The sequence below is a fragment of the Falco naumanni genome, chromosome 11, assembly GCF_017639655.2.
Source record: "Falco naumanni isolate bFalNau1 chromosome 11, bFalNau1.pat, whole genome shotgun sequence".
NCBI lineage: Eukaryota > Metazoa > Chordata > Aves > Falconiformes > Falconidae > Falco > Falco naumanni.
Window position 1 is genome coordinate 18,991,912 of NC_054064.1, and position 26,724 is coordinate 19,018,635.

At 44.0% G+C, this 26,724-nt stretch overlaps 1 protein-coding gene across 2 annotated transcripts in view; it reads left to right on the forward strand.

Moving 5' to 3' along the window:
• Positions 1-25,976, forward strand: part of DDAH1 (dimethylarginine dimethylaminohydrolase 1) — a 63,703-nt gene extending 37,727 nt beyond the window's left edge. The window contains exons 2-7 of one of the 2 annotated variants that reach the window (XM_040610926.1): positions 3,717-3,816; positions 4,990-5,063; positions 5,650-5,769; positions 18,161-18,304; positions 18,741-18,904; positions 23,786-25,976. In XM_040610926.1, coding sequence (XP_040466860.1) covers positions 3,717-3,816; positions 4,990-5,063; positions 5,650-5,769; positions 18,161-18,304; positions 18,741-18,857 — 555 coding nt within the window. In that variant the 3' untranslated portion in view covers positions 18,858-18,904; positions 23,786-25,976. Of the gene's footprint in view, positions 1-3,716; positions 3,817-4,989; positions 5,064-5,649; positions 5,770-18,160; positions 18,305-18,740; positions 23,371-23,785 lie in introns of those variants that run through there. The other variant, XM_040610925.1, reaches the window with a different exon arrangement.
• Positions 25,977-26,724: the final 748 nt, after the last annotated feature.

Genomic DNA, 26,724 nt, shown 5'->3' on the forward strand with positions numbered 1-26,724 from the left:
ACCCAAGCAAGGGATATTGAAAGATATTCCTAGCATATGTCACCAGATGTGTGAACAGCACTTTCCAATTTAAACTTTAGGAATTTTTACTGGTTGCTTAAAACCCCTGCAGAACATTGAACTGTGGACTTGAATACATTAACACCCATCATGGGAAAAAGATCCAGCTATTTATGTGGCAGTAATTCTATTTATTTAAATTTGGTTTTGTAAGCTAAAACGAGCCCAACTGTTGGGGGGAAAAACATTTTGAGCATCTTATAAATACCTTCAAAGCCTGGAACAATCATGAAGCAAATTAAACTAGTTTTCTGTGATTTTTGGACAACTTCTAGTTCTGATAACTTTTCTTAATGTCTGTACTACAGCTGCATCAACCCCCATAAATTAAATAAAGAAACAATTCAAGGTATCTCTGATGTAGACTGGTGATTAAATGGTAATCAGCAGCTGCTGATTGAAACATACATATGACTCAAATCACAAATCCAAAGTCAGCATTTACCTTGCACTATTCTCATTAGCTAGACACTTTACTTAAATGGTACTCCAGTGCAAGTGTTATTAGTTGGCCATTTGGCCCAGGGATGCGATTCTGCTGCCTCCCTGCCTGCCTCTCCCCAGGAAGCTCCGTGGTGCCTTTGCTGACTGCCGTGGAGTCGCTTCTCAGGGCAGCGCAAGCATTTTGCACGGCTGCGAAGCTCCAGTAAAAGGTAGGTCCACCTTTGGGCTTTTGTACCCCTTAACATCCTACTCATAGCCAAGATGCCTGCTGCTTGTCTTCTCCCCTCAATCTTCCTCCTTCTGACCATTAAGTTTATTAAGCTGTTAACAGGCACAGATTTTCCAGCCAGCGTGCTTAGCTTGCTTGCAATGCTTGTTCCTGGCCCTGGTAGGTCTGCAGGCAGCCGTGCAGCACAGGAGGCACCTTCACGTCATCTTTGTAGGCTGTCCGGGTTTTACGCTTCTCTGCTCTCTCAGATGTTCCTCTGTGGTCCAGAGAAGCTTTTGGCTCTCCCGGCAGAAAGCAAGTTGAGTGGTCCTCTGCCACAGTAAGACCTGCAGCTCCGCTGGTGCTCCGGACTGGTTGGGGGCATGGTATCAGGGAGGAGGACAGGAGGGGTACAGGGTGCTTGGCAAGGGCAGCCCCTGGCTTGGCTTCCTCTCCGAGTCCAGACAGCTTCTGCTGGGAGCACCCGAGCAGCAGCACGTCTCCTGAAAGGGCTTTCCCTTCTTGGTGTTTTGGTTTTGGAAGCTGCTGGAGGTGTTGGATGAACTGGAGATAGGCAACCACACAACAGGGTGGGTGATCCTGTTTTTTCCTGTGGTTTGGCCTTCTGCCTTGAATAACCCTATCTGATGTATATATTTATTTAGTGCAACTGCCTGTGGCTGGTGTATTTGTGTGTCAGGGTTTCCCGGTTGTGAGTTGGCTTGTCTGCTTCATGCTGGCACAGAACAGTGAGTCTGTGTGATCTTGCATGGAGAACCTTATATAATGTCACAACCTTACTGCTCCATAGTAAGCAATTGTGTTCTTCTCTGGGGTCTTATGGCTCTTAAGCACGTAGCACCTGCACAGTAAGAACCACTGGGCTTTGCAGGCAACAGAAATCATTCTGCTGTCAGCACACGGATGTTACAAAATGTTGCTGTGTCTGTACAATAGTCAGTTTTCCAATAATAACCCAGCTATTTCCCATTTATTTTTAAAATGCCATATGGGTCTAGTCCTCCTTAGAAACCTGATCTTAAAGATCACCGGAGGTAGAGCAGCGAGACTGGGAAAGGTGAAGCTTACTACTAAGCCTGGAGACTCTTGAGTGCCAGGTTTCAGCCTTAAGTCATTTTAGCATCAAGTGAAAGGTAGAGGAGTAAAAAGAAGCATTAATCATTGTAAAGGGCATGCTGCAGGCTCGCTCCAATCTGTGTGCCAAAGACTTCGATGGGATTTGTGTGGGGATGACAGGTCCTGTGGTCTCGGGAAGCTTCTGGGTACAGTTCTGCATTGCAGTGTCACCTGTCAGCATTCTCCAGGTGGCACAAAGACCTGCCTTCATCCCACCCAACTTAAACTGAGGCACCTACTTTAACAGCATGCTTATCCAAGGGATTTTCTGTAAAGTGACTGGAGGCTGAGGATGTGCTAGAGAGAAAAAGGAATCTCCAGAGAGCAGATCAACCTTTGATAACATGATGCTTCCAAGTATCTTCTTCATAGACCTACCTCACCTGTCCCGGCAGCCCGTGGAGACCTGCTCTTGCCTTTTGGGACTGGGCTTTGGGGTTGAGGGGATCAGTCACAAATGCCACATGGCTGAGTCATGGAAAATGAGCAGGAAAAGGGGGCTTAGGTGGATCACATCTGCCCCCTCCCTTACTCCCTGAAGCCAGCGCTGCTCCTAGGAAGGTATGTCAGCCAAAGCGAGCGCTGCTGCTGCTCTGAGGCTGCTGCGATGGGGGTGAAGGACTGGTCACCATCGTGTCTCCTTTCCCTACTGGGGCAGGTTTAGTTTGGGAGAGCCCAAGAGTAGGGCTGCTAGAGTTCCTTCTGTTGGTATGTGATGCTAGAAGACGAGTACCATGTCATCTTTAGCTTCCTGTGTTTGTTGTCACAATGCTTAATTTATCACATTAAATAAATAAATGACCTGTGGAACATGCAAAAATCAGAGCTAACAGGTTCTTGCTGCATCTTCCATGTTCATTGATACTTGCTGGGCACCTCTGGTTAACCACAGTGAGGAAGTTTCACCAAACATGAAGATGCTGCTCTGTGGGATTAGGTTCAGGGGTTTCTGTGGATCAACTTGTATTTATATTGGCATTCTGCAAGCTGTAGCCATTTTGGTCAGCAGTTGGTTGCGTGTAGGTGCTTCTTTTTGCTTACAAGGCACCAAGACGATGGTGCTTGAACATAGCAAGTGTTAGTCCCTCTTATGGATGGCCGATGACATAAGCCTCTATAGAAACAGGTTCCGCTCTAGGCATCCTCAGCAGCCCTCGCTGGGAAAGAGGAAGCCACTGAAGCTGCATTCCCCACTCCTGTTACGAGCTCCTTCCAGCACAAAATGGGCTCGGCAGCCCAGGCTCCGTGCCGTGCGTGTGGTGCTCTGCAGCAGGCAGCCAGCTGCACAACAGGTAGTCCTGGGAGCTCCTGTAATTCTGTAGCAAGGTAGCTCAAAAATGCAAGGAGAGCTAGTGCTGAGTCAAGCTGCAAAACTATAAAGAAAATGAACATTTACTGATTTGGGGATTTTAGGTTTCTTTCCCCCTGACTGAAGAGGGGCTTGGGGCAGAGGCGGTAGAGCTCCGTCTTGTGTCTGAGCAGTGCGAAAGGAGAGAGCAGTGCTCCTGGTGGGGCTGCTTCCTGCGCACATCCAAGGGACAGGGTTTGCAAGAGGGGATATTGGGGCAGAGGGACTGGACTTAACGTGCGTTTTGGAGCCCTCGTCTGTCTCCCCTGGATGCTGTGTTGTTCCCGTGCAAAGGCGAGAGCCCAATCTCTACTGCTTGGTGCCCTGTCCCCTCCGGAGCACAAAGGCCTCTGGAAGGACTTGGGGAACTGCGACAGGCAGGAACACAAAGGACCCTGCTGTCCATGTTGTTAAAAGCTCATTAAAGGACTTTAGTTCTTGTTAACTATGTGTATTTCTGGTAGTTTTTTAAAGTTTTTCAATGATACAGTATGTCCTAAACAACTTTCTTTTAATCAGGTTGAAGCCATGAAGAGAGTACTAGAAAGTCTCAACCTCAATATAGTAGAGATGGTAGATGAAAACGCAACCTTGGATGGTGGAGACGTCTTATTTACAGGTACAGTGGTATGAATTTTCTGTTCACATAGTCTGACTGCCTTGAAGACTGCATGTTATCTGTTGTCTGTGTAATAAAGTGTTGTTTGTGCAGTTTGTTAAATCAGCTGTTTACTAAATGTCAGAAAGGTAGCTGAGAGATGAATTTTCAATGCAGCCCTCAATGTCCCACCTAATGCCTTGAATAAATGAAGTAGCAGTACACGTAGTACAAAGAGTTGCACTGTGCATGCAAATTTTATTTTAGCTTGTAAAGTGCTAGTAAGAAAAAAGCTTTCAGTAGTCAATTGCCTGCAGTTGTTTCATTTTTCTTATTACAAGCGGCTACATTCACCAGACTGATTTTTCAGGACTTGTAAAAGATTGATGCAGACAATTGTCACTAGTTCAATAAATCAAATGCAAAAAATGCATATTGAGTTTATGGAGAAAGTGGTGGTGTTGCGTGCCAGATGTCATGGGCTAGACAACTTATATGCATGGTTGACCTCAAAGATGAAGACACTGACTGTGTTTTTTGTGTCATTAAAACTATTAGGCATTTTCTCACATCGGCTGCGCACACGCTTGCACCCTGCCTGTGCTGAATGAGCCTGGTTGTTTTGATCAGCATCACAGTAGACTGGCTGCTTGCCTTAGTTCACCAAGGGGAAAGAAGAGCCTCAAAAGAGGCAGACGGGGAAGGGAGGCCTTTCTAAGGTGGTGCAGATCCAGCACTGATTTTCTCTGGAGCTGGCAGATGCTGGTGGCTGCAGAGCTGCCTTTGAGACCAGAGGAAATCTCAGAGGGAGAGGGAAATGGTCAATCAGTGCTGTACTAATCCAGCCCAGCTGTTCTCTTTCCTGACTCAATGACCATTGCAGAGCTTTAGAAGAGGAAGCTATTTATGCTTCTGGTGAATTGTGTCTTCTGGAAAAAGATAATTGCTTTAAATTATCAGCTCACAATTGCAGGTTGCGTTCTTCTATGCTGAATTTTCAGTTTTGCTACTCAACTTGAGAAAAGGAAGAAAATTATATCTGAAAAATTACTTCAGAATGTCTCTAAAGCTGGCCTGTTTTTAAAATGTGTATGTTCTGATGAAGGAGCTGAGGCAGGCTTAAAAAAAAACAAAACAAAAAAAAACCAAAACAAAAGCTGTAATAGTTTTGCCCATAATATTTTTTCATTCCAGGCAGAGAATTCTTTGTGGGTCTTTCCAGGCGGACAAATCAACGTGGTGCAGAAATTCTGGCTGACACATTTAAGGTTTGTAGATTCATCATGCCACAGGAAATATAAGCTATCATCCACTGAACCAATTTAGAAATTATACCGGCCGAGACATTTGTCATACTCAAGTGCTTTATTTAGGACTTACTTTTTTTTTTTAAAAGTGCAAGTTACAGAAAAGGTTTGAGCATCCTGTAAATTGCCAGATGCTGAAGTTGGCTTTGAAATGTGTTATTGCTTCGTTAAAGTAACTTGGATGGTAGGAGGCTGTTATTATTTGAGAGCATATCAACACTCACGTTCTTAATGTTCTCATGTGTCAGCAGCTGGTCCCTGTAGAGGTTTTATGTACGTACTGTTTAATTACGCTTTTTAATGTATTTCTTTACAGTTGCAACAATAGTAATATTTGAAACATGTTCTGGATTTTACTCCAGTGCACTAGACAAGACAAGCTGGTCCAGAGGGGTATGTCACACTGAAACAGTTGACACTGTGCCCTCGGATATGTTTCTATTGTTAATTTGCAGAGAGTAAAATTAATTACGGAATGTCTCAATATAATTATGGAACTAGGACAAATTAAAAATATTCATAGCAACCATTCTTCACTCCTATACAGGATTATGCTGTCTCCACAGTCCCTGTTCATGATTCTTTGCATCTGAAGAGCTTTTGCAGCATGGCTGGACCAAACTTGATTGCTATCGGATCAAGTGAAGCTGCACAGAAAGCCCTGAAGGTAAAGTGCATAGGAAATTTTTCTAAACAACAAATTTGGACTATTTGTTTTTAATATCTGCTCAAGGATGCTGGAATTTTAAAATAGATATATAGATCAATGAAAGAAGAAATCAGTACATCTCAGGGTCTCCTGTATGTGGAAACCATAAAGAACTTTTATATCAGGCAAGAGAACTGTGACATTAATTTAGCTTTAGCTATCTTCGGGAAATAAATGGATTATACAGGTTATTACTTACAGCTTTGTTGACTAAAAAGGTGATAGTAAGGAGGAAGGGGCTATCATCAGAGTGCTGGAGATACTTCACATGTTGCCATGAGGAAACAGGGCTTTTAAAATTGCCAGAGGGGAAGTAAAAGTTTTATCATGAGGAACGAGGGAGAGGGCGGTCTGATCCCTGTTGCAAAGAAGACCTGTGTATGCGTTTTACAGTGTAGGCTCTCGGGATAAAATTGGTAAGTCACTCTAGCCACAGGGATCAGAGCCCAGGACTCTCCATCCTTCCTTCCTCCATCACCTGGCTGCAAAGTCAGGTTCTTTCCTGGTCATGCTTTTTCCTCTGGTCCTGTGAGGGTCTGTCATAACAGCGTGGCTTCAACAGGAAGAAGGCAGAGTAGCCTCACCGCAGCCTGGCCAATTATTTTAATGTCTAAACGTTTTCCTTTGAAGTGGAATGTGTGAATTTGAACCCTCAGGCTAAGAAGCCTTGTGAATCTGGATCTTTCTTCGCTGGCAGACTTGCAAACTGGTAATCTGTTGTGTAGCAGGTCAATCCTCAATGGGAAATGTTTATTGCTGCCGTGGTTTGCACTGGGCTCAGTAGCTTTCCTGCCTGTTGGGTGTGTTCAGAGCAAATCTGCCAAATTAAGCTTTTTCAGAATGGGAGCACAGCAATACCTGGGGCCATGAATCTCATTATGCATATAGGCAAGGAGATGCTCACCCTAGAGATCAACATCTCTGCTCCTGCAGGGTAATGCAGCTGCAGGCACTGATGCTTTGCAGCAGAAACTTTGGCTGGGGCACCAAGACAGCAAAGAGCAACTGAGACTTTACATGAAGTGAAGCTTGAGCGAGTTTGTCCCTCTTGATAAATTAGGACCTGCCATCCTGCACACTTTGGTTTGAGATGCAGGTAAGCCAGAGCATGTCTGAAAGCATTACAGCTAAGTGTCTTACGCATTTTTATCAAGACTTACCTGCAAAGGTTAAACCAAAACTTAACTTTTCAGTGATGGTGGCAAGTCCTAAATTTTCAGCTTACAATTATCCTCATTCTTTTGCCGATAAATAAGAACCGAAGTGCAGGCTTTGCTCTTCAGCTTTGCAGAAGCTTCCTTGATGCAATGTGATCACTAATGCATGGAGGAAGCCAGCTGTGTGTCCCTTCCAATAAACGGAGTGGTGGAAGTAGTTGTGCTGTACTAGTGGAAAGCTCTCTGAAATCCACTCAGTTTATGCAACCTGACTTGTATCTCTAAAACTTGAATTATTTTTTAAGAACAGCACTACTATCGGTGCCTAAGGCTACTCATCTGAATGTGTGCCAGGCACAACGTTTACAACAGAAGTAGTATGTAACTCAGAAATCATCGTCCCCAGCCCCCAAAGAGCTTAGGAGCCCGTCCTGCATGTCTTGTACACCTCCTTGATTTTAGTAAGCTAGTGGTATTTACTACTTTTAAACATCCTTAAATATTTGCAAGATGGAGGCCTGAGAGACTTCTTGTCCTTACCGCCGTGCTGTGGTACTACACTGCACATTAGCTTTTCAGATCTTACCTATTTTCCTCCTGAGCAATTTCCCAGCAGCATTGTTTTTGCCTTCAGAGCTCAGTGGAGACTTGTTGGTTTGTTTTTTTTCTTTTTTATCCTGTGACAGTCCATGATTTAAAATGTCTCAGTCTTCAGATACAATAAAACCAACATTCCAAATCTCAGAATCTCCTGGGCTGGACATGGAGGCCAGGAAAGTGCAGTCCTGGCTGGCGCAGGCTTGCAGCCTGGCAGCAGTTAAGGGGATAGCACAGCAGCCCAATTGCTCCACCTGAGCTTTAGGGAGCTCTTAAACAAGAGGACAGTTCCTCAACTTCCCACATCGTTCGAAGTGGCTTTAAGTTTGCTCATTCGTTTGAACTAGCTGTTAAAGTCACTCTCATTAAAAGTCACTACGTGAAGCTCTGGGAGCACATTCCCAGTTTATCACCCGTGTGTTCTCCCCTGAGAAACTTAGGACAAATGCTTTTGCTTGTAAAGACAAGCCTGATGTTCCTGATGCTGTGAGATTGATTTAGTCTGGGATGGAAAGTGCCCTGCATCTTTCCCTGTGAAATATGCATACCCAAACATTCAGGCTCAAATCTGAAATGCATCATGAGCAGCAGCCTGATGAAGTTTGCAGATATTCAAACAGCCCTACACTTGTACAGAGTGTTTATAAACATGAGCAAAATTAAAGTACAATACTGGTTGCTCAGAGCTGCAATTTGAACTTGAGCCAGGACTAATCTGAGAATTCATCAGTTTGATTAAGGCCTTTTGCACAGCTCTGCTAATCGTGTTGCAGTGCTTCAATTTAGCTATTGTAGCCAAAAGTAATTTTTGCATAAGCCGATTCAATGTTGCTGGTAACTAGCCGTCAAGTAAATACCAGCATTAATCAAGGTACAGTAAAAAGCAGATACATTTTTAGAAAAAGATAATCCAGCAGTCTTTAACAGTTGGTGGATATCTTCTAAAAAGGGTGTCAGCTGTCAGTGTTCAGTGTGTTTCTCTTCATCTGACATCTAGCAGTGTGTTTACACGTGTGTGATGGTCCTTTTTGCTCACACCCTGCCAGCTGCAGTTAGGGACCGTGGCCCGGAGCAGTGGGTTTGTGCTATAGCAGGTGCCTTCTCGTGCTCGTAGTGAGCTGACAGGTTACATCAGGCAACCACATCGCAGTGAGAGCAACATATGAAGTTACCCAGAGTGTTTCTTGCTCAATGTATTGGATCCAACTCCACTGTCATCCTGGGGAACCTGTAGCTGTTCCTCCAGGAGTCTAAATCTTCAGAGAAATTATTGGAAAACAAATAGATAAAGCGTCCGTCTTGGAAATTACGGAGTGGGCAGTGCTGCTTATCACTGGCTTCCTCTGACATGCGAATTCTTGCTTTTTGACCTCTGTGATTTCCTCGTATTTGTTCACTTGCCTCTGAAGAAAAACATTTCAGTTGGTAATCAGCTTCTTGCTGTCTTGTGGAGATGCAGTTGCGAGAAGATCTCTGAGGCACTGATACTCAGAATTAAAAGCTGCTCCCTGGATTTCACCAGATCAGCTGAGCTATAGTAGTGCTGTTAACTGTTCCTTTCGTTCCCCGTCACAGTCTGTGTGGCAGTACGGTCCCCTGAGCTTCTACTGAGTCATATGGCTGGCACAGCCCAGCATGCCACGCCTTCATTGTGATAGCTTGTTATTTCAAACCTCTTCTTTGTTGATGCCATTTTCCATGTCTGGAAATGCAATCATACAAGCAAGATGATCAATCTGTCTTTCACCACCTCTGGAAGTTGAGTCATTTTCATTTTGTAGCATGTCTTGTTAGGCAACAAGTGAACTGCTATGTCATACTATGCTAACATGTTATATTTGAAATAGGATTTATCTTCCTACTAATAATCTTGTTTGAAAGAGAATTTTTTCTTGATTGTTCTTACCAGTGCAACTCCTGTATCCTTACAATACTTAAAACATAGAAAAAGAAATTGCATCTGATGCTCATGTATAGCAGAGTGCAATTGATTGAGTTGAGTGCGGTGTGTGTAATGCAAAGCACTGCAAGTGAGCTGGGAAATGAGCACACAGAGTTTAGGATTATAGAGCACATGCTAGAAGCAGATAATAAATCAGAAGTGACATTTTAACCGTGAAATCCTCTTCAGGCTCTGGCAAGTATAGAATATTTATTTGGGCTGCAGCTGAAAAGTGGTACTCGAGGAAACAGTGAGAGAGACAAATTAACTGCAGAAAGCACCAGGGCCTGTAGTGGCTATCACGTCTGAAATTTTAACTTTCCTCCACTGTTTTGAGCACGCATTTAATTCCTTCTTGTAGTTAAACCTGTTCATAATTCCTTAGGTATAATTCCGTGGTTGAACATTGGCTGTGGCTGTTGAGCCTTCAAAGCCTGGGGTTTTTTTTCTGTTCCCTCAGTGAGGCCAGGATTTCCTCCAAATGTGTCACCTTTGGGCTCTGATCCTGCATGGCTGCAGTCGCTGACCTTTACTGTGTGTGTGAACGAGGATGAATTTGGGCTGTGCTGGTGCCGGCACAGGGAGGTGACAGGGCAGTGCTGCAGGCAAACACTCTGCAGTGCTTTTTCCATGAGGGACACAGCCCTGGGGTCTTGCTGGGACAGCAGGAGAGCAGGTACTGGCCTGGGATGTAATCCAGGTCAGGTTCCAGAACCAAAGGCAAGCATTAGGCAACATGGCAATGGGAACCATGATACAGCATCTGTTACACACTCCTTTCTGTACCGTCTCCCTCTATACTAAATGCTGAAACGCTGCATTTCTGTCCTTCGGCTGTTTGTGTTGGTTGGTACAGAGGACAAATCCCCGCTGCTTCCTGTGATGAGTGAAGACTTGGACAGCACAGATGGTGGACACAGTCCTTGGTTTAAGCAGCTTTGTCTATGGTCAAAGCATTCTCTGTCAGCCCACGGGTAACTTGCTAGCAATCCCAAAGGGTCTGAGGGTTACACATGTTCCCAGCTTTGGTAAGCTCAACTATTCCCTTGCAAGCAGTACATTTTGTATTTGTAGCAAGTGCCTGCTAATGAAGTTGTTCTCTCACCTGTTGGAAAATGAGGTTGTCCTTTGGGTAGACTCTTGATATTGGGCACTCTCCAAAGGACTAGCCCCAGGGTCTCCCCACGGAACTGGTAGAGAAAGCCTTGGTGTGAACCTGCTGATGGATCTCGGAAGGGAGTAGAGGACCTGGAAGGAAGGTAGGAAATCCGGCATAGTACCTAGGGGTGAGGGCTGCAATGTGGAGAGCACTCATCCCACCATATGGCCTGAGCTTAATCTCTGTGGCCAGCTGTGTCTGGGGTGTTCCTTCTGAGATCAGGGATAATGGAGTTGCATGTGACGCGTCTGGGATTTCAGTTGGTCATTTCAGAGAACGGATGCTAATTACAGAGGCAGCATGTTCATGGCACATGTCAGGGCTGGGTGGCTTTGCCAGATGGGGTGCGAGGCAGATCAGGTAATGCTCATGCCCCCTGGACAGACCTGCCCCAGCAGGATGTGGAGCAGTGGTGACATCTGCACTTCTGAGCTTGTTCTTAGCATCGCAGGCTCTGACCTCATTAGTCGATGCTATTTCATTATGGTCAGGAGTGTAACAGAATATATACAGTAGTGCAATACCATGACTTCAGCAAATACTTTTTTCTTTCCCCCTCTGCTTTCAGTAAAAGGTTGGACGTGATTGCTCTGCCTTGTTCTTGACACTCCAGTATCTTCTGTTGGGAGTGGAGCTGCTCATTCATTCCCTGAATTATTTCCTGAAGGATGCTATTGCAAACGCAGCTGTTTTGACAGAGGTCAAGGGAGGCTTATTGAAACTACATCATAAGGATAAAACAGAAAGGAGTCTCTTTTGGGCAGTTAGGCCCTTGGTGTCCAAAGCTGTGGATATGATCAGAGCAGTGCTTTTAAAGACTTGGGCGCAAGGAGTTGTTCTAGCATTAGCAGTTTCCCCTGTCCCTGTGATTAAATGCCCTTTGTTCTTATTCCATCTTGTATAACTGAAGTCTCTGCAGCGTGCCAGCTTTAAAAAGCTGGGTACTGTTTCCTGCATTGGAGCAGGGTTGTAGTGCCTGCACAAAGCTGAGGGCTTCCCAGCTCTGCCACAGAAGTGCCTTCAGAACAGGCATCTAAGGGAAAACTTCATGTATCTGGTGTTCTTAGAAAGCACTCCCTACCCTTGTGCTGCATGGAAAGGCTCAGCTAAATATGCTCTTCCTATTGTCTGTGTAGTGTCTGTCTTTTCTAGTAATGCACAAGTTTGCATGAAATCATTATCTCCTCTTCCTTAAGAATTAATCATTTGTGCCTCTGCTTATTCCCCACATGAAGTCATAAGCCTCTGTTTATGATATCACAATGGGTTGCTGTGGAAATGATTATTAATATTAATAACCCAGAGGATGACATCAGGTAGGGAATTAGCAGAAAGGTACAGATGAATGCTGACTTCTCTGTAATGCAGCAACAAAGAAAGGTTAGTAAAATCCATAGTGAAATTGCCCCTAAAAATAAAAATTAAAAAGTGAGGCTTTGCTGCTGTTAGCCTTATAGATAGGAAAATCAGTCAATTTATAAAATTCTGTGTACTTTTCTTTAGCTTCTTCTGATTTTCCGTTACTTTATGAATTAGGAGTGTACAGCATCTCAGAGGACACAGATCTTCACTGATTACTGGATGACGTACTACTACAAAAAGGCAACTAGTTGTGTTTCTCTTTAATTAAAAAGTTAGATGTTATAATAAACCTCCTGTGCTTAACAGAGTGTCAGTGCTGTTAAATTTGCATATATGCAGAAGAATCTAGTCTTTTGGAAGATACAGACTCAAAAGTATGTGTTGATAGAACAGAGACTGGTCTATTAGTCTATTTTATTACATTTATTTAAAGGACGAGGAGAATGTCCCTTGCCATACAGACTTGTCATCACCAGTAAACCTTCACCCCGGAGCTGGGTCAGAGCTGACTGAGACAATGTCATTTGACTTGCGTAAATGGGGACTCATGTTTCTAATTCCTTTGCTGCTTTTTTTCCTTGACTATTCTCTCTCTGAGTTCCTGTTCCAAAAGACAGGATGTTTGTCCTCTCTCCTTCTTGACTGAAAGCAACAACACGCATAAGCCACTTCCTTTTCCCCTTCTCAGGTCGCGATTTCCCATTGCAGCAGTCCTTGTGCAGAGCTGGCAGGCAGGTGACAGACAGCATGGCCGTGACACAAGGTGGTGCAGAGCAGCACAGGTGCGCGCGTGAAGGGTACATGGTTCCCATCACATCTGTGGTGATGCAAAAAAATTCCTGCGCCAGGAAAAGCCGAGGAACAGGGTGGGAGAGGTTGCTTAAAGAACTCTGCCTTCTGGAAAAGATGACTGCGAGGGTGCAGCAGGGAGGAAAAGCCCAAAGCCCAGCTGCTAAGAGCGTGGGTGGTAGGTGGAAATTAAAGTAACATTCTAGCTGTATACGGGCTAAGAAATTCGGCATATTGACCATGCAGACTGGGGCATTGCTGTTTCAAAATAGATCTCAAATGCAGCTTGCATCCATAGAGATCATTTTGCTGTGATTTATGCTGCCCAGAGTGGCTGTCTTGTCCCCGGCGTACTGAGTCTGCCCCGCTGTTGTCTCTCCCGTTTGTCTGTATTTCAGGGGTCAGGTCACGCTCCCGATGGATCTTGACATTCAGATCAAAAAAAAGCAAGATCGCTGGCTTTTCCAGCTCTGTTCTCCTGTCCCCTCTGGTCAGCCTGGCCAGCTGTTTGTGGTCACTGTTGGCACTGTTGCATTTCAAGTAAACTCTGAGAAGCTGTTGAGTAGCGTGGTTTGCGCGGCAGGCTGAGTCCCTGTAACCCAGACGCCTGGCACCGTGGCATAGCTCGCCAGCCCCACTTTGTTCTGCACTTGTTGCGTTGAACCCTAAGGCTGCTGCTTTCTCTCTCCAGTGCCGACTGTTTCTCCAAATATGAAGAAGCAAGGAAGGAACTTAATAGAGACAGGGCAATAAAGCAGTGAATGAAATGTTGGCTGTTGTGTGCACTTTGCGTGCACGATCCCTTCGTTCCAAAAAAGGTAGAGTCGAGCTGAAAAGACTTAAAAAAGTGCAGTAAGGATGGACAGACACCTGGAATAGCTTGCCTAAGAGGTAAACTCAGCAAAATACAGTTGTAACCTGAGAAAGAGACAATAAAGGTGGGATCACAGGTGCCTATAAAATCAGGAATGATGTGGAAAAGGCAACCGGGGATCAATTGTTTGCAGTCTCTTCTGGTGCAAGGATCAGGGAAGCTCTAAAGGCAAATGGCAAGTTCAGAAAAGACAGGAAAAGCAATGCTTCCTCACACAGTTTCTGTCTGAACTCTGAAGCTACCTTGCTACAGCTTCAAAAGTAAACTGGGCAGACTCCTGGGGCAGTGCTGTAGCTGGTATTGCTCTGTGTGACAGCTGATAAGTTGAGGTTCCGAGGAACCACACACCAAATCTCGATAGCCTGTAGTGCCTGTCTTAGGATCCAGAAGTGGGATATCATCACCTCTCACATGGGGCTGGAAACCCCCATCACACAGCACTAAAAAAGCAGCTCTTCCAGGTTCTGCAAGCATTGAAAATTGGCAGGTTTGGTAATCGGCAATATTTTCCAGGTAGCATGCAACAATTTATCTTTCTCAGTCCTCCCTCCAGATGGAAATGTACTGGGCAGGTACCTGTCCTCATCTTTTGCCTTAAGTGTGTAAGGGCATAAGCTTGACATTCCTGGGCAAGTGGTCCTTCCTTCAAGCAGAAGAGAAACGTGCTGTCCTTCCAAACTCTCGTCCAGCCTGGTGGGATGTGGCTGCATATTGCTGAGGTATTCTTCTCATCGGTGTTAGTTGCCCTGCCACACAACAATACTTAATTTTCATCATCGTAGGAAAAAATCTTGATGTAGTTTAATCCTTTCTCACAACTTTAGATCTCTTGGATTAAAATATTCCAATTTGCTCTGTACCCCAGGTCAAACGTTACTTAAGCATCAGTGTAAAACAGGCCAAACTTTTAACATGCTTGTAAAGAAGGAAAATAAATGGGATGGAAAAAATACCTTAAATAGTTTTAAGGGAATGTTTTTCTTTTAAGAATACTGTGACTTGAAGGATTTAGGAAAGGATGGCTGAAATCTGGTGGGGGAATGATCCCGTGTGTGTAGGGTTAGGTGCATTTTCTTGGGCTTAAGTTTGGTATTTCTTTGAGATGTTGGGGGCGGGGGTGCAGGGGCTCATCAAAACCAAAATCAGACCTTGAATATCTGCGCTTCTTGCTTCTCTATCAACATGACACAGGCATCTTTAAGTGCAGCATTCATTGCCGTGTTAGCAAGAGGAGCATTCGCTGTATGTTTGGTTTTGCTTGTGTTGGAGATAGAAGGGCATGTTGCAGGTGTGGTGGGTTTGGTCGCTGTCTGCCCCACAGGAGTCTGGATGTGAGTGGGTCCCAGATGGCAGCGTGGCTCAGACTGGGGCCTTCTGCATGGAGGGGGAAAATTTGTAACTAGGCTTGGCCTGTTTTAAAAGTGCATGTGGTCATCTTAACTCTGTCAGTGATAATAGGCCCTAAATGCGTATGCATTTTTCCTTCATGCATAATGCTGCTTCATATTTAGGATTATTTAGCTTATCCATTACCTCAGTTGTCTGAGGACACACTGTAAAAAAAGTATAGAAAAGGCATTTTAGGCTATGTGAATGACTTCAACATAAGGAAAGCATGACTAAGGGCTGAGAGAATGCGCTATGAAAATTACCCTCTTCAGGCTGAAGAAAATTCCCAGAAAAGCTAAGCATGTGGGAAATGCCTGGCTCTTAACGTAGCTGGTCATACAATGTTTGTGGGCAGAAAGCCAGCCCTCCGCAGATACATTGTGTGAGCCCCATAGTCTTTGTAAACTTGTGATTTCAAAAAAAAGAAATAATGGTTTTGGGGTGTATCTGGTGGAAAATACAATCAAAAGACCTTGCTTTTTATCTCCTTCTTTGCCCTGGAGTCCCATCTGGCCAGGCACATGTGCTGAATGACTTTACATAATAGAAATATAGAAAACCCCACAGGTCTTTAAAATAACCTGATTGCATCGTGTTGGTGCATTGCTGCTGCATCCAGAGCCTCCCTGTGGGGCAGGAGGGGCTGGTACTGCCTAGGCACTCTCTGAAGAAAGTAGTTTTTGAAACTGTACTTCAACATGCAGGCATAGTTGTAACAGCAATTAAAGCCTGCAAATACGATTTCCTTCTTATTTTAAGAGCTGAGGAAGAGAGTCAAACCTCCAGTTACTAATAAATGCTGTCTTGTGGTGGTGTTCAAGCTCTCTGAGATCCTGTTCCCACTGGTGCAGCTGTGTACTCAAACTCCCATGCTGCTTCATCTCACTTCTCCCCTTTTTTCCCATTTGTTTCTGAATTAGTTCAGCCATCACTTCTGTGCTTTTTAATCTTGAAAACAATCCTCCTAATGTGCCCTTGCCATCATCTCCCAGGCTCCCCGAAGCTGGCTCCTGAGGCACGGCCAGAGCCCTGCCGCTTGTTCTTCATTTTTGCTTGCGGCTGCTGTTCTCGCTTCACCATTTTGCAGGGGCAAATGAACGGGAGTTATATGTGTACCCTTCTGCTTAAGAGTTCATTTGTAATTTTGTATGGAAGTGTTTCACAGTGATTCACGATATGTTTCTGATGAATGAGGTGTTCCTAAAGAAACCCTACAGTATCGGGATTCTGTTTCCAACAAGGACTGGAGAAAGCATAACTGTGTGGGAGCTGAGTGAAATCCAGGCATGGTGGCTTTTCCTTTACTGATACGCATGTTTTAGTGCAGATTTAATAAATAGGTTTCCTTATTAGAGACTTAAAAAGATTATGCAGGGAAGAAAAGAGAAGCTGCCGGTAGAGGACCTGTCTGTTGGCTCTGGTTACCAGGACGAAGTTGCGCTGGTGCAGCCATGTCACCTGCTGCTAGATGTCTGCAGTATCAAGGAAAGCATAATAAAAAATACCTCTTGGCAACATAAGAAACAAAACTAAAAATAGGAAAGCCAACCACGGTAAGCACAGTAACAAAAATACATCTGCTGAAGTAAAGGTGCAAGGATTTTTCCCCAGAAAAACATTAACCTTTTATGGAGGTAAATGTGACCTTGGGAACTCAGGAAAGTTTCATAACTTCTGAAGGAACAAGAAATGGCAATCTGATAACACTTCTCAAGAATGCATGGCATTCTTTGTTGTGAGTTTCATGTTCTCCGCGGGATGTGGATGACTCAGGCTACAACATAAAAAATGTATCCAGACCTATGAAAGAATTACTTGCTGTAGGTGTGTGCAAGCATGAATTGCTTTGTTGCTTCCAAATATGTTGGAGATCCTCATTGTAGTTCAGTTGTATATAGTATTTTTCTTTATGAATGAGTAGTAGTACAAATGAATGAATTTGCAAATAATTTAACAATCAGCTTTAACTGTGCCTGAAATTAAAGCCTGCTCTCTGCTATGCGATGTAAATTGGTGGGGGTTCCCTGAGAAGGGAATTTAGTTGAAAAAAATTGTTAACAGAATACCTGTTTATTTTTAAGACAATATTAGTGTGAGTATTTTAAAACTGAAAATAAGCCTTTTCTTTCTGTTTGCAATGTATGTGGGAACATAGCAGGGCTATGAGAGAGAGAGAGAGAGAAACCAAAACACTTGCATTTGCTTAGGGTTTCGGTGGGACCAAAGTTTTTGACGTGGAACTTCGTCCACTTCTGTGTTATTCTTGGTCTTTGTCAGAGTGAAGCTGATGTAAAGCTGGAACAGTACAATGGGGAGTTGAGCATCTTGTCTCCAGGCTTTTCCCATCCTTATTAAAAAGTTGGGTCTGATCCAAACCACGGGATCTCATGCTTCTCATGTGCTGAGAGTCTCTGCCTCTGAAATTCCAGCCAGGATCCAAATTTGTGTATGAGCCCTATATTTATAAACCAAACCTCTGAAACCCACTAGCTCTGCTGTTCTGAGGAGGTTATTGTGTTGTCCCCTTGGGAACGAGGATTAGCGCAGACGTGCCTCCTCGCTCCTCGGCACAGGTGCTTAGTGAAAGAGTAACTGCTTGGAAAGCAGAAAGGAGGTTCTTGAAAAGAATTAGGATTGGGCTTATATCCAAGCTGTGAACTGTTCCTGTCCTGTTTGTGTTAATTCACGCTCATTTTATAAATATTGAATGATGGCTGCTTTTTTTTTGAAGGTGCTGAGCACCTATAGTTTCCATCAATGCGAGCAGGAGTTTTTGCATACTCAATGTGCATTCCTTGAGGAAAAGACCCCACGGATGATGCTTACTGAGTGCTCTGCTTAATCCTGCTGCTTGCAGGAGCCATTTCACAAAGGTTTTCTACTGCTCATTTCAGTTAGGGTTTGTAGATTCTTCCTTGAAGGGCAGAGATGAAAAGAGATCTCCTTACTTGCTGCATAGCAAAATAGCCCTTGGCTGACTTGGCAATCACAGTTAGGTATTTTTTAAAAGCTCTGTTCTCCCATTAGTTTGGGGCTGCTAATGTGTTTGGTCTAAGTAGCTGTGCTTTGTCTCCTGGCAGACCATGCAACAGATGAGCGACCACCGCTACGACAAGCTGACAGTGCCCGACGATGCTGCGGCAAACTGCATCTACTTAAACATTCCCAGCAAAGGCCACGTCCTGCTGCACCGAGCCCCCGAGGAGTACCCGGAGAGTGCGAAGGTGAGAGCTGTGCTGAGGGTGGCAGGGAGACCCCCAGCGTCCCAACCTGGTCGGGAAGTTGGTGGGAACTGAAACCAGGTGCTTTCCAGAACGGGCTGTTGTATTTCCATCATGGAAATATCAGATGGCAAAATACGGGAGGCCTGGGCTCTGTCTTTGTCTCCGCTAATCTAATTACTTTGTCTCTTGTGCCCCTGGTGCTTCTTCTGTGTAAATGGATGCAGCAACCGGTCCCCGTGCTGCAGAATTGATGTGTGTGAATCCCGTAGCTGGAAAGCCACGTACACTGTAGTTGTCAGTGTTGATTGCAAACGACGAGATGGCTTAACACCCGCTGATAAATCCATGCCTGTTCATTCTGTAAATACTTAGAGAAGAGGGGGAAAAGGGAGACATAAAGTGCCATGATTTCTGTTCTGTTTTCGTTCCTTAACAGGTATTTGAAAAACTGAAGGACCACATGCTGATCCCAATAGCCAACACGGAACTGGAGAAAGTAGACGGGTCACTCACCTGTTGCTCTGTGCTTATTAACAAAACTGCAGTATTATGAGTTTACAGAGTCCCTCCCTTGTAACTGGCAATAATGTTACATACAAGGTAGACGAATCTGTATCCACACTTTTATTGTTTTTATTGACAATCTACTGTACCACTGTGCTACTAACCCTTGTTTACAAATTTTTTGCTTTGTGTATTTTTATTATGTCCTTGCAGACGGTATTTAAGGTGGGTGTACGGTTTGTTGGGGGGCACATAACTCTGAAGTCTGTTAGTCCCTTGGGCTAGCAGAAGACAATTATAATGGCTAACCCCTAACTTTAGTGATTTAACATATCTGTGTGAAAATTTTATGAAAACCAGCTAATTCTCAACATTTCAAGCACCTCTGTTGTCTTTACGCTGTTCCTTTCTCCTGTCTTTTTTTCTCTTGCTTCCTTGCTCTGCATCTTTTTTTTCCTTCCTCGGTCCTCTTTATTTTCAGTGATGCAAGGTTTTGGGGTGACTGAAGAAAGCTCAATGGACTCATCAGCTTGGTATCTTGTGTGGTAGGGAAACTTTCCATACACTAGCTGGAATGGTGGGCAGTGGACTGTGCTCACTGTCTTGGCCGTATCACGTTGCTGCTGTTGGGCAGAGTAGTGGCTGGAATCAGTTTCAGGCACCAGGTAGCAACTTAGGAAAAAGCTTCCTCTGACAGGAGCATTCAAGGGCAGTGTCTGCCTGGGAGACTTGAATGATAGAAAAAGAGAGAGGGTAGTGCAGCTACACAAGAGACATCCTGCAAGTTCAGGTCCCAGATTGCTGATAATGCCATGACTTTCAATTTGGTGAGAACGGAAGAGGAGTTTTTAAAAAAGTCCAGCTCCCAGGGAGCACCTGGACCACAAAAATGAAAGACTGAAATGCTTTTGGAGAAGTTAAACCTAGAAAAGTAGTCTAAAATACAGGGCGAGGGGGTGTGTTAATTCTCTTTGTTTAGTTTTTAAATTTATTTCTCTCTCTCCTTTCTGTTTTCTCCTCTTTTGGAGGCCACTTACTAGCAAAATTCAAAAGAAAAGGGTGATAGGAGTTGAAGGACAGCTATTCCTAGATTAGGCTCATGAATAAGGGAAGCTATTTTTTCCTGAAAGATTGGCATTTGTACTTTATCTGCCCTTGGGGTAGTTTTCCTTGGAACAATAACCATCTTATTTTTTTTTAATTGCATGAATATTTTCTGTGGTATTCAGTTAAAACAAATATAATTTTTGTAGCAAATTCCACAGCATGTTTACCCACTGAGTCATACTTTTTCTCACCACAGTAAAGCGAAGCATACACCATTGTATTCACATGCTTCTTGTTAAATCGTTTGTAAACTAAGGATGGAGAAATTCCCAAACAGAGGCAGTAGTGGGAACTCTCTGGAGACTGACAAATAGTCGGAACATGTTGTCAACTTCTAGACATCTCCTCCACCTTTCCTGAACCACTTGTGACATGTTGCTAAAGTACAGTAGGAAGCTCAGGCAATGTGGTCTGCAGGAAAGCAAACAATATTAACCAAGCGCACACTTGGATATCCTTTGGAAACTTGGGTGCTTTTTTGTGCAATCATAAGGGAGGAAACGTAGGTACTCACATCCGTAGGTACTCCTCAGCATATCTCTCACTTTGAGTCAGTGGCTGATGAGGAGAAAACCTCCCGGCAGCTACCAGAATGCACCTGATGCTTTGCGGGCACACTGTATGTTGTGATGACATGAGGTATCACAAGGGAGAGAACAATGACGAGCCAATATAATGTATGTGAAAAGAGAGCATGTCCCAAAGGACGTCTGGAGTCAGCCAAACGGAAAGTGCTGGTTTTATGACTCTGTGCTGTCCCAAAGAGCTGTCCTGATGTTTCCCCTCTGTCTCCTCCGTTCCCGTGCATTATCATTTAAGACTGACCCAGGTGATCAGGCTCTGAGGATGTAAACATTGCAGTGGGGAATCTCTTCTTCTACCTTCCCTTGGTGCTTTTTAAATACCTGATAAGGCATCTTGCGTTTTAAAATGACATAATGACTTGACATTAAACAAAGATTTTGTGCCAAAAAGTGACCCTGCAGTATTTAACTATGACCTTCTAGAGGCAAGCTGTGCTGTTAGAAACCTGTGCAGCTATGGGAGCTGTCAGACAAAGCCAGAACAGAATCTTCCCCGACCTGTCCGAGCACCTCCTGGGGCCTGGCCCCCATCCATGTCCTTCAGTCTCTTTTCCCTCCTCTTGCTAGGGAGCCAGAGCATCCAGCGACACTAGGACAGTGTTAGGCTGTGGGATTCCTGTTCAGTTTCTCTCTGAAGTGTTCTGTTGTGGTTCGGTTTTTTTCTCTTCCACCCTCTACTCACCTCTCATCTGTGTGTCTCTTCCTCAGACTCTCACTTCTAGTTTATGGCATGACGAGCACTTTTCTAACCCTAAGTGATTTTGCCTTCTGTTGCCTCGGTTCTCTTACTTGAGTCTTCTTTTTTCTGTATTCCTCCCTCTATGCTGTTCACTCCAAAGCACCCCAACCCAGACTGAACTATCCTAAACTCACTCCCTCCTTCAGTAGTTGTCAGGAGGGAGGAGAAACCGAGGGGTCCGCTTTGGCTCAGAGCAACTTCTTTTGAGAGGGAAGGATGACTCCCAACAGGAGCTATAGATCCACAGAGTGACACAGGTGACTCCTCTCCTTTAGAGTTACTCCAGAAAAGAGAAACATTTGTGGTGGACATTGCTGGTATCTTGTGTCTCTGAAAGCCATAGTATAGGTGACAGTGCATTCCCTTAGAGAACCAAGGAGGGGGAATTGGGATCTTGGAGCTGAGAAACATCCGCATTGACAGAGGTTGGTCTTTTGCCTATTACCATTTAGATTTCCTTGGCTTCAAGGCTGCATTTTGCTATACAGAAAGAGCAAGGGAGTGGCTGAGGGACCTGAATTCCCTCAGGTGATGATTTCAAGTTGTATTCAAACTGTCTAACTTCAGGCACAGAATTTAGGTGCTCTAAATCACACCTGCTTCCTCTCTGTTGGTCTTGGTAGGTATGACAGCCTCCTAACATAGACACTTCTAATTACATCTTAGCCTGATGCCAAAAGTTACCTAAACTGGTTAGTGGGATTGCCCTCACCTCTCCGCCTTTAGCCTGGTTCTTTATTTTGGCATTATAAAGCTAAAACATTAAGAGCACTTCAGTTTGTGCATTCGCAGTATGGTACTAAGAACTAAAACCATGCCAAATGCTTCTTGTTCTTGCTGTTTGCTATTTTCGCTGTTGCCCAAACACAGAATTCAGGTGGGAGGACATTTCTGCTGTGATACATATGCATCTAATGGGCATCCTGTACATCTTGTCACCAGAACATTTCTCAGATGCCCGATATAAATCATCATCCTTGATTAATATAAATAATAAAATCCCAAACCAAAAAAGGAGGTGAGACACTGAACACTAATAGCTCCCCACATAAAACCCTTGATAACAACTGTTGGGCTATATGACACAGCAGGGCAGGGCAGAAGTTCTTGTGGTTAATAGCTCAGCAATGGGGCTTGAATTACTCATCAAAGGTTGTTTGGGTTTGGTGTTTTTTTTTTTTCCTTTGAGCAGTTCAGCTCCGTTCAAATGAAAGAGCTACAATGGACATTACAGATCTTTCATGGATGTTACCTTAGCTAAGAGTTTAGGGAGAGCTGTGGTATGTGGGTTTCTTGCTTCACCAGAATGTGAATACAGTGTCTCTCTCTGCAATGAAAATGTGAATGCATGATGTACCTTACAAGATAAACTTGAATTCTTCCATATCTGCATTTTTGTGTTTTCCATGCTAATACACTCCTTTTTGGTCTTAAATAGATGCCACTTTATGAAGCTATACTCTGATTTTTTTATAATTTTTTTTTTTGTGATTTCCATGTCATAGGCAACATTATGTCCAGTTTTAAAAACAAAAAGTCAGTGCACAGAATGCTGTTTGTTCACAGCAAATTGGGGATGAAATATGGGAAAAAAAAGAGCTTTTGATTTCATTCAGCCTCTTATACATTATATCAGTGAGGTCAGAGCCGAATTACTTTGCTAGAAAACATAAGCATTCACATGGAACCATTTGAGGAAAATAATTAAGTTTCTCTTATTTTTGCTTTTTTCAATAAGGAAGCGGAAAAGATAAGACTGCTTAAAGATTGGTATTTGTTAAGTGATAGTGAACAAAGTATCATTGGATCTCACATGTATTTTCAGAAAAGTTTTAACTGGACCTATGGAGTAACTTGTATAGAGTTGCATGTGAATCGTGTTAGTCACTGTTCTACATTGTATCGTTCTGCAGTGCACAAATATGACTACTGAACACAGAAGTGTTACATTTCATTAAACTTAAAATCTTGTTGCAGTATATAGTTCCACAGTTTTTGTGCCAAAATCATCAATACATTCCATCATCTGTTCTAATAGAGGTTTGCACTTTGATTATTTTTCTTTTGTGGCTCTTGCAGTTTCAATACTATATATCCCCATCACAAAGGAATAAAGTGTCAGTTGTACTGTGCACTGTGTAGTTTTTGCCTCTTGTTTTGAAACTGAAAGCATATGCATTTAATGCTGTTTCATGCCATCCTTTTATTTGGAAGCTTGTTACATGCCTAGAAATAAAGCCAATTATAGACACTAGTGCTAAAAGATTGTTAGAAGAAATCTTGACTCCTTGAAAACAAACATGATTTAGGCTCCGCATTTAAGAATAATGTGTAGAGAGGGGATATTGCCTATGTGTTCTAGATACAATGGTTGTGACTAAATTTTATTACTGCCCAAGATAACTAAACAGATGTTACTGTAGTATAGTATTTTTTCTGCATTTCCTATATTTACTGTAAGTTACAAAAGGTGAAGCTACAAAGGTTTATTGGCATGACCGTTACGGTTAAATTATTCACATAGCTCTTGTGTCTTTTCTCCTCCAGGACGTCAAGAGAGGTGACTGCGTTTCAGACATTGCTTTGTGGTAACATGACAGATGGTCGCACGTTTTATGTCTAAATACTACTTGTGGCGTGCTACAAATAGTGCATGTGGGGCTAATCTCTGCGTGTACGCTGATGCTCTAGTATTATTAGGTTATGATATGAGGATTAACGACCTCGGGACAAGGCGGTTGCTCCAGGCTTCATGGGCATGTGTCAGTGCTCGTGGGCCTTCAGTGCCACCCTGCGGCAAGCCAAGATTCAGTTGTTCAAGACCTCAGTGTTGGTGCTTCAGCATCTTAAGAAACCCAACATAAATTAAGAGTACTGTAGCAAAAGAACTCCATCACTTCCGAACTGTACAGCTTTGCTAAGTAATACGACCTTAAACCATAATCTAATACTCTTCTTTGTGGAGAAGCAGGGACAAGGAAGGATTTCATTAGGGCTGATCTCTAAATACAGCCTTTGTACTAATTTAACTACACTGGTTAAAAGTATGGGTTTTATACTGATAAATTTAAATCTGTGCTTACATCTATGTGGATACATTCAGCTTGGTTCAATTTAAAGTAAACTATCACACTTACCTGCATCTTTGTGTACCCATATCTACAGGAGAGTTGGTACCAATTTACTTGAATTTGTTTCTAAGTGGCAATAATTAAAAATAACAAAAGCTATGCAGTCCACTCCCACTTGCCACATTAAGAAGTTTGTCATAGAGTAGCAAAACCAAAAGCATAATAGTAATTTAGGAGTGCCCTTTGCAACATTTAGCTGTAGAATATTAGTTCAGCAAGTAGAGACTTCTGCACTTGAGTGTATGAATTCACTCTCCACTGTAAGTACGTCCTGCCAAAAAGCATCAGTCAACAGTCTCCTGCATTGTAAAGTCCAGACATTCTGATGCTCTTGGCAACCTCACCCCCAAAAATTCATGAGCTGTAGGTTGGTTGTTGTAGGTTTGTAGTTGAAAACTTGCCATGGGTAGCTGCAGATAACACTTCAGTTTGGGCAAGGCCCTGGATCTGGATCTAGATCTGTAACTGAACCAAATTCTCTGTCCCTTCTCTCTGCCTGGCACCTTTCCTCTTCCCTAGGGAAGGTGTAGAGCCCTGCCACTCTCACAGGGGCTGAAGGGGCTGGAGGTGTTCTGCCAGCTCCAAAAAGGGGTTGTCCTGTGGCAGGACCCAGACCTTTGAGTTAAGGACCAGGAGGCAAAACGGGATAGGAGCACGTGAAGCTCCCAGGTAGAGGCCCCTGCTCTGCAGCAAGGATGGGCTGCTCAGTGAGGGCAGAGGGGGAGGAAAACCTGGGGTTATTCACAGCTCTCAAAAACTGACCAACTTGTTCTTACAAACTGTGACAGCATTACAACATTGTTGAGGACCAATACCATGAAAGATTTTAACAGCTCTGGGTTGTAAGCAGTTTCCAAAACTTACTGGGAAATTTACTCTCAAAGTTTATTGTAGATGAGCATTACATCTGTACATACTCATGAAACCAATGCAGTGTCCAAAATCTTCCCAGCTACCTTGGAAGAAATGATCTCTAACTCACTCTTCATTGAGGCTAAATTCTTGATACTGAACTGATACTAACCTCCTGAAATGAGTTTCTCGCTGAGAGTAGTCTTCTTCCAGCTGCCTGGACCATTAAATCCTGTTAGGGTTTATCGGCATTAAGTCTACTAAAATATATTCTATTCTTGTATTCTCCACCCACATGCTCTTCTCCTGATTGCTGAAGTTAATTCATTTCAGTTTGTCTTGTACATGGCTCAGGAATCCAGAAGCCTAAGCCTCCAGACATAGCGTGGCTTTGAACTGTGCCTCTCACTGAGCAAGGTTATTAACAAATACTCTAAATCCGGAATGCACAAGAGCTTTTTTTACCAGCAGTATTGTACGGAGCCTGCAAAGTCTACAATATAATTCACCTTGAAGGGCAGGAGCTGGAAGGCATTTGGCTTAATGAACAAGGTGCGAGTCAGGGGGCTGGGAAGACGCCTGACTGTCTCAGAAGTGCCACAGTGGGCTGGCTGGAGCATTGGATTCTGAAACCGTTCCGTGTATTTGGATGCTTGACACAGATTAGGGAGGATCAGCATAGTCACTTGGACTTGAAAAATGGCCTGTCCTGCAGCTCTCTGGGCAGGAAGATGGGAGATAAATACTCATTTACTTTATATTTCACGTGTTCGATACAGAGATAGCGTTGAGAAATTCAAATGCACTACAGCAAACTATAGCTTCTTGGGGTGGGAATAACACCACGGAAGGATTTGGGTTGTGAGCAGAGGTGTGCTGCCAAATTACCAGCGATCTGGTCTGCGGGGCTGGATGGTGGGGGTGAGCCACCATCGGGCAGACCTGTCCTGCACAGCGGTGGCAGGGAGCGGAGCTGGCTACCGTTTGAGGACTGGCAGTGACTGCAACACCCAGCGCTACGGAAATGGGCACGGTCCCCAGGTGAGAACGGTGACTAGTCCTTCATTTTCCAAATGTTCTGGGCAGGACCTTTGCTATCCGAAGTGTTTATTGAAAAGCTGGGAATGCTGTAGAACAGATACCGCTGCAGCTGGTATTTATACTCTGGTACAATGCAGAGTGTGACTGCATTAATTAATGAGGCGCATCAAGGACTTTACCAAACACCGTAAAAGGGGTACTTTTGCCTTACTGACAGCAAGATCGCTTCTGCTTCTGTACGCCTCCAGTGTAACTGCTGGTGGGAGCCCAGCTCAGGGCGGCAGCAATAGCCTGAGGTCTGCCCGGCAGCTGGAAAATGGCGATTAACGGAGCCGTGTCCCCTGGCCCTCCCTCACGGGCCTGCTCCGGAGGGCCCGCGGGCCGGGGGGGTTCGAGGGCCGCCAGCGCCCGGGGCCCACCGCAAACCCCCGCGCCCGCCTGGCGTCGGCCATCCGGCTTGCG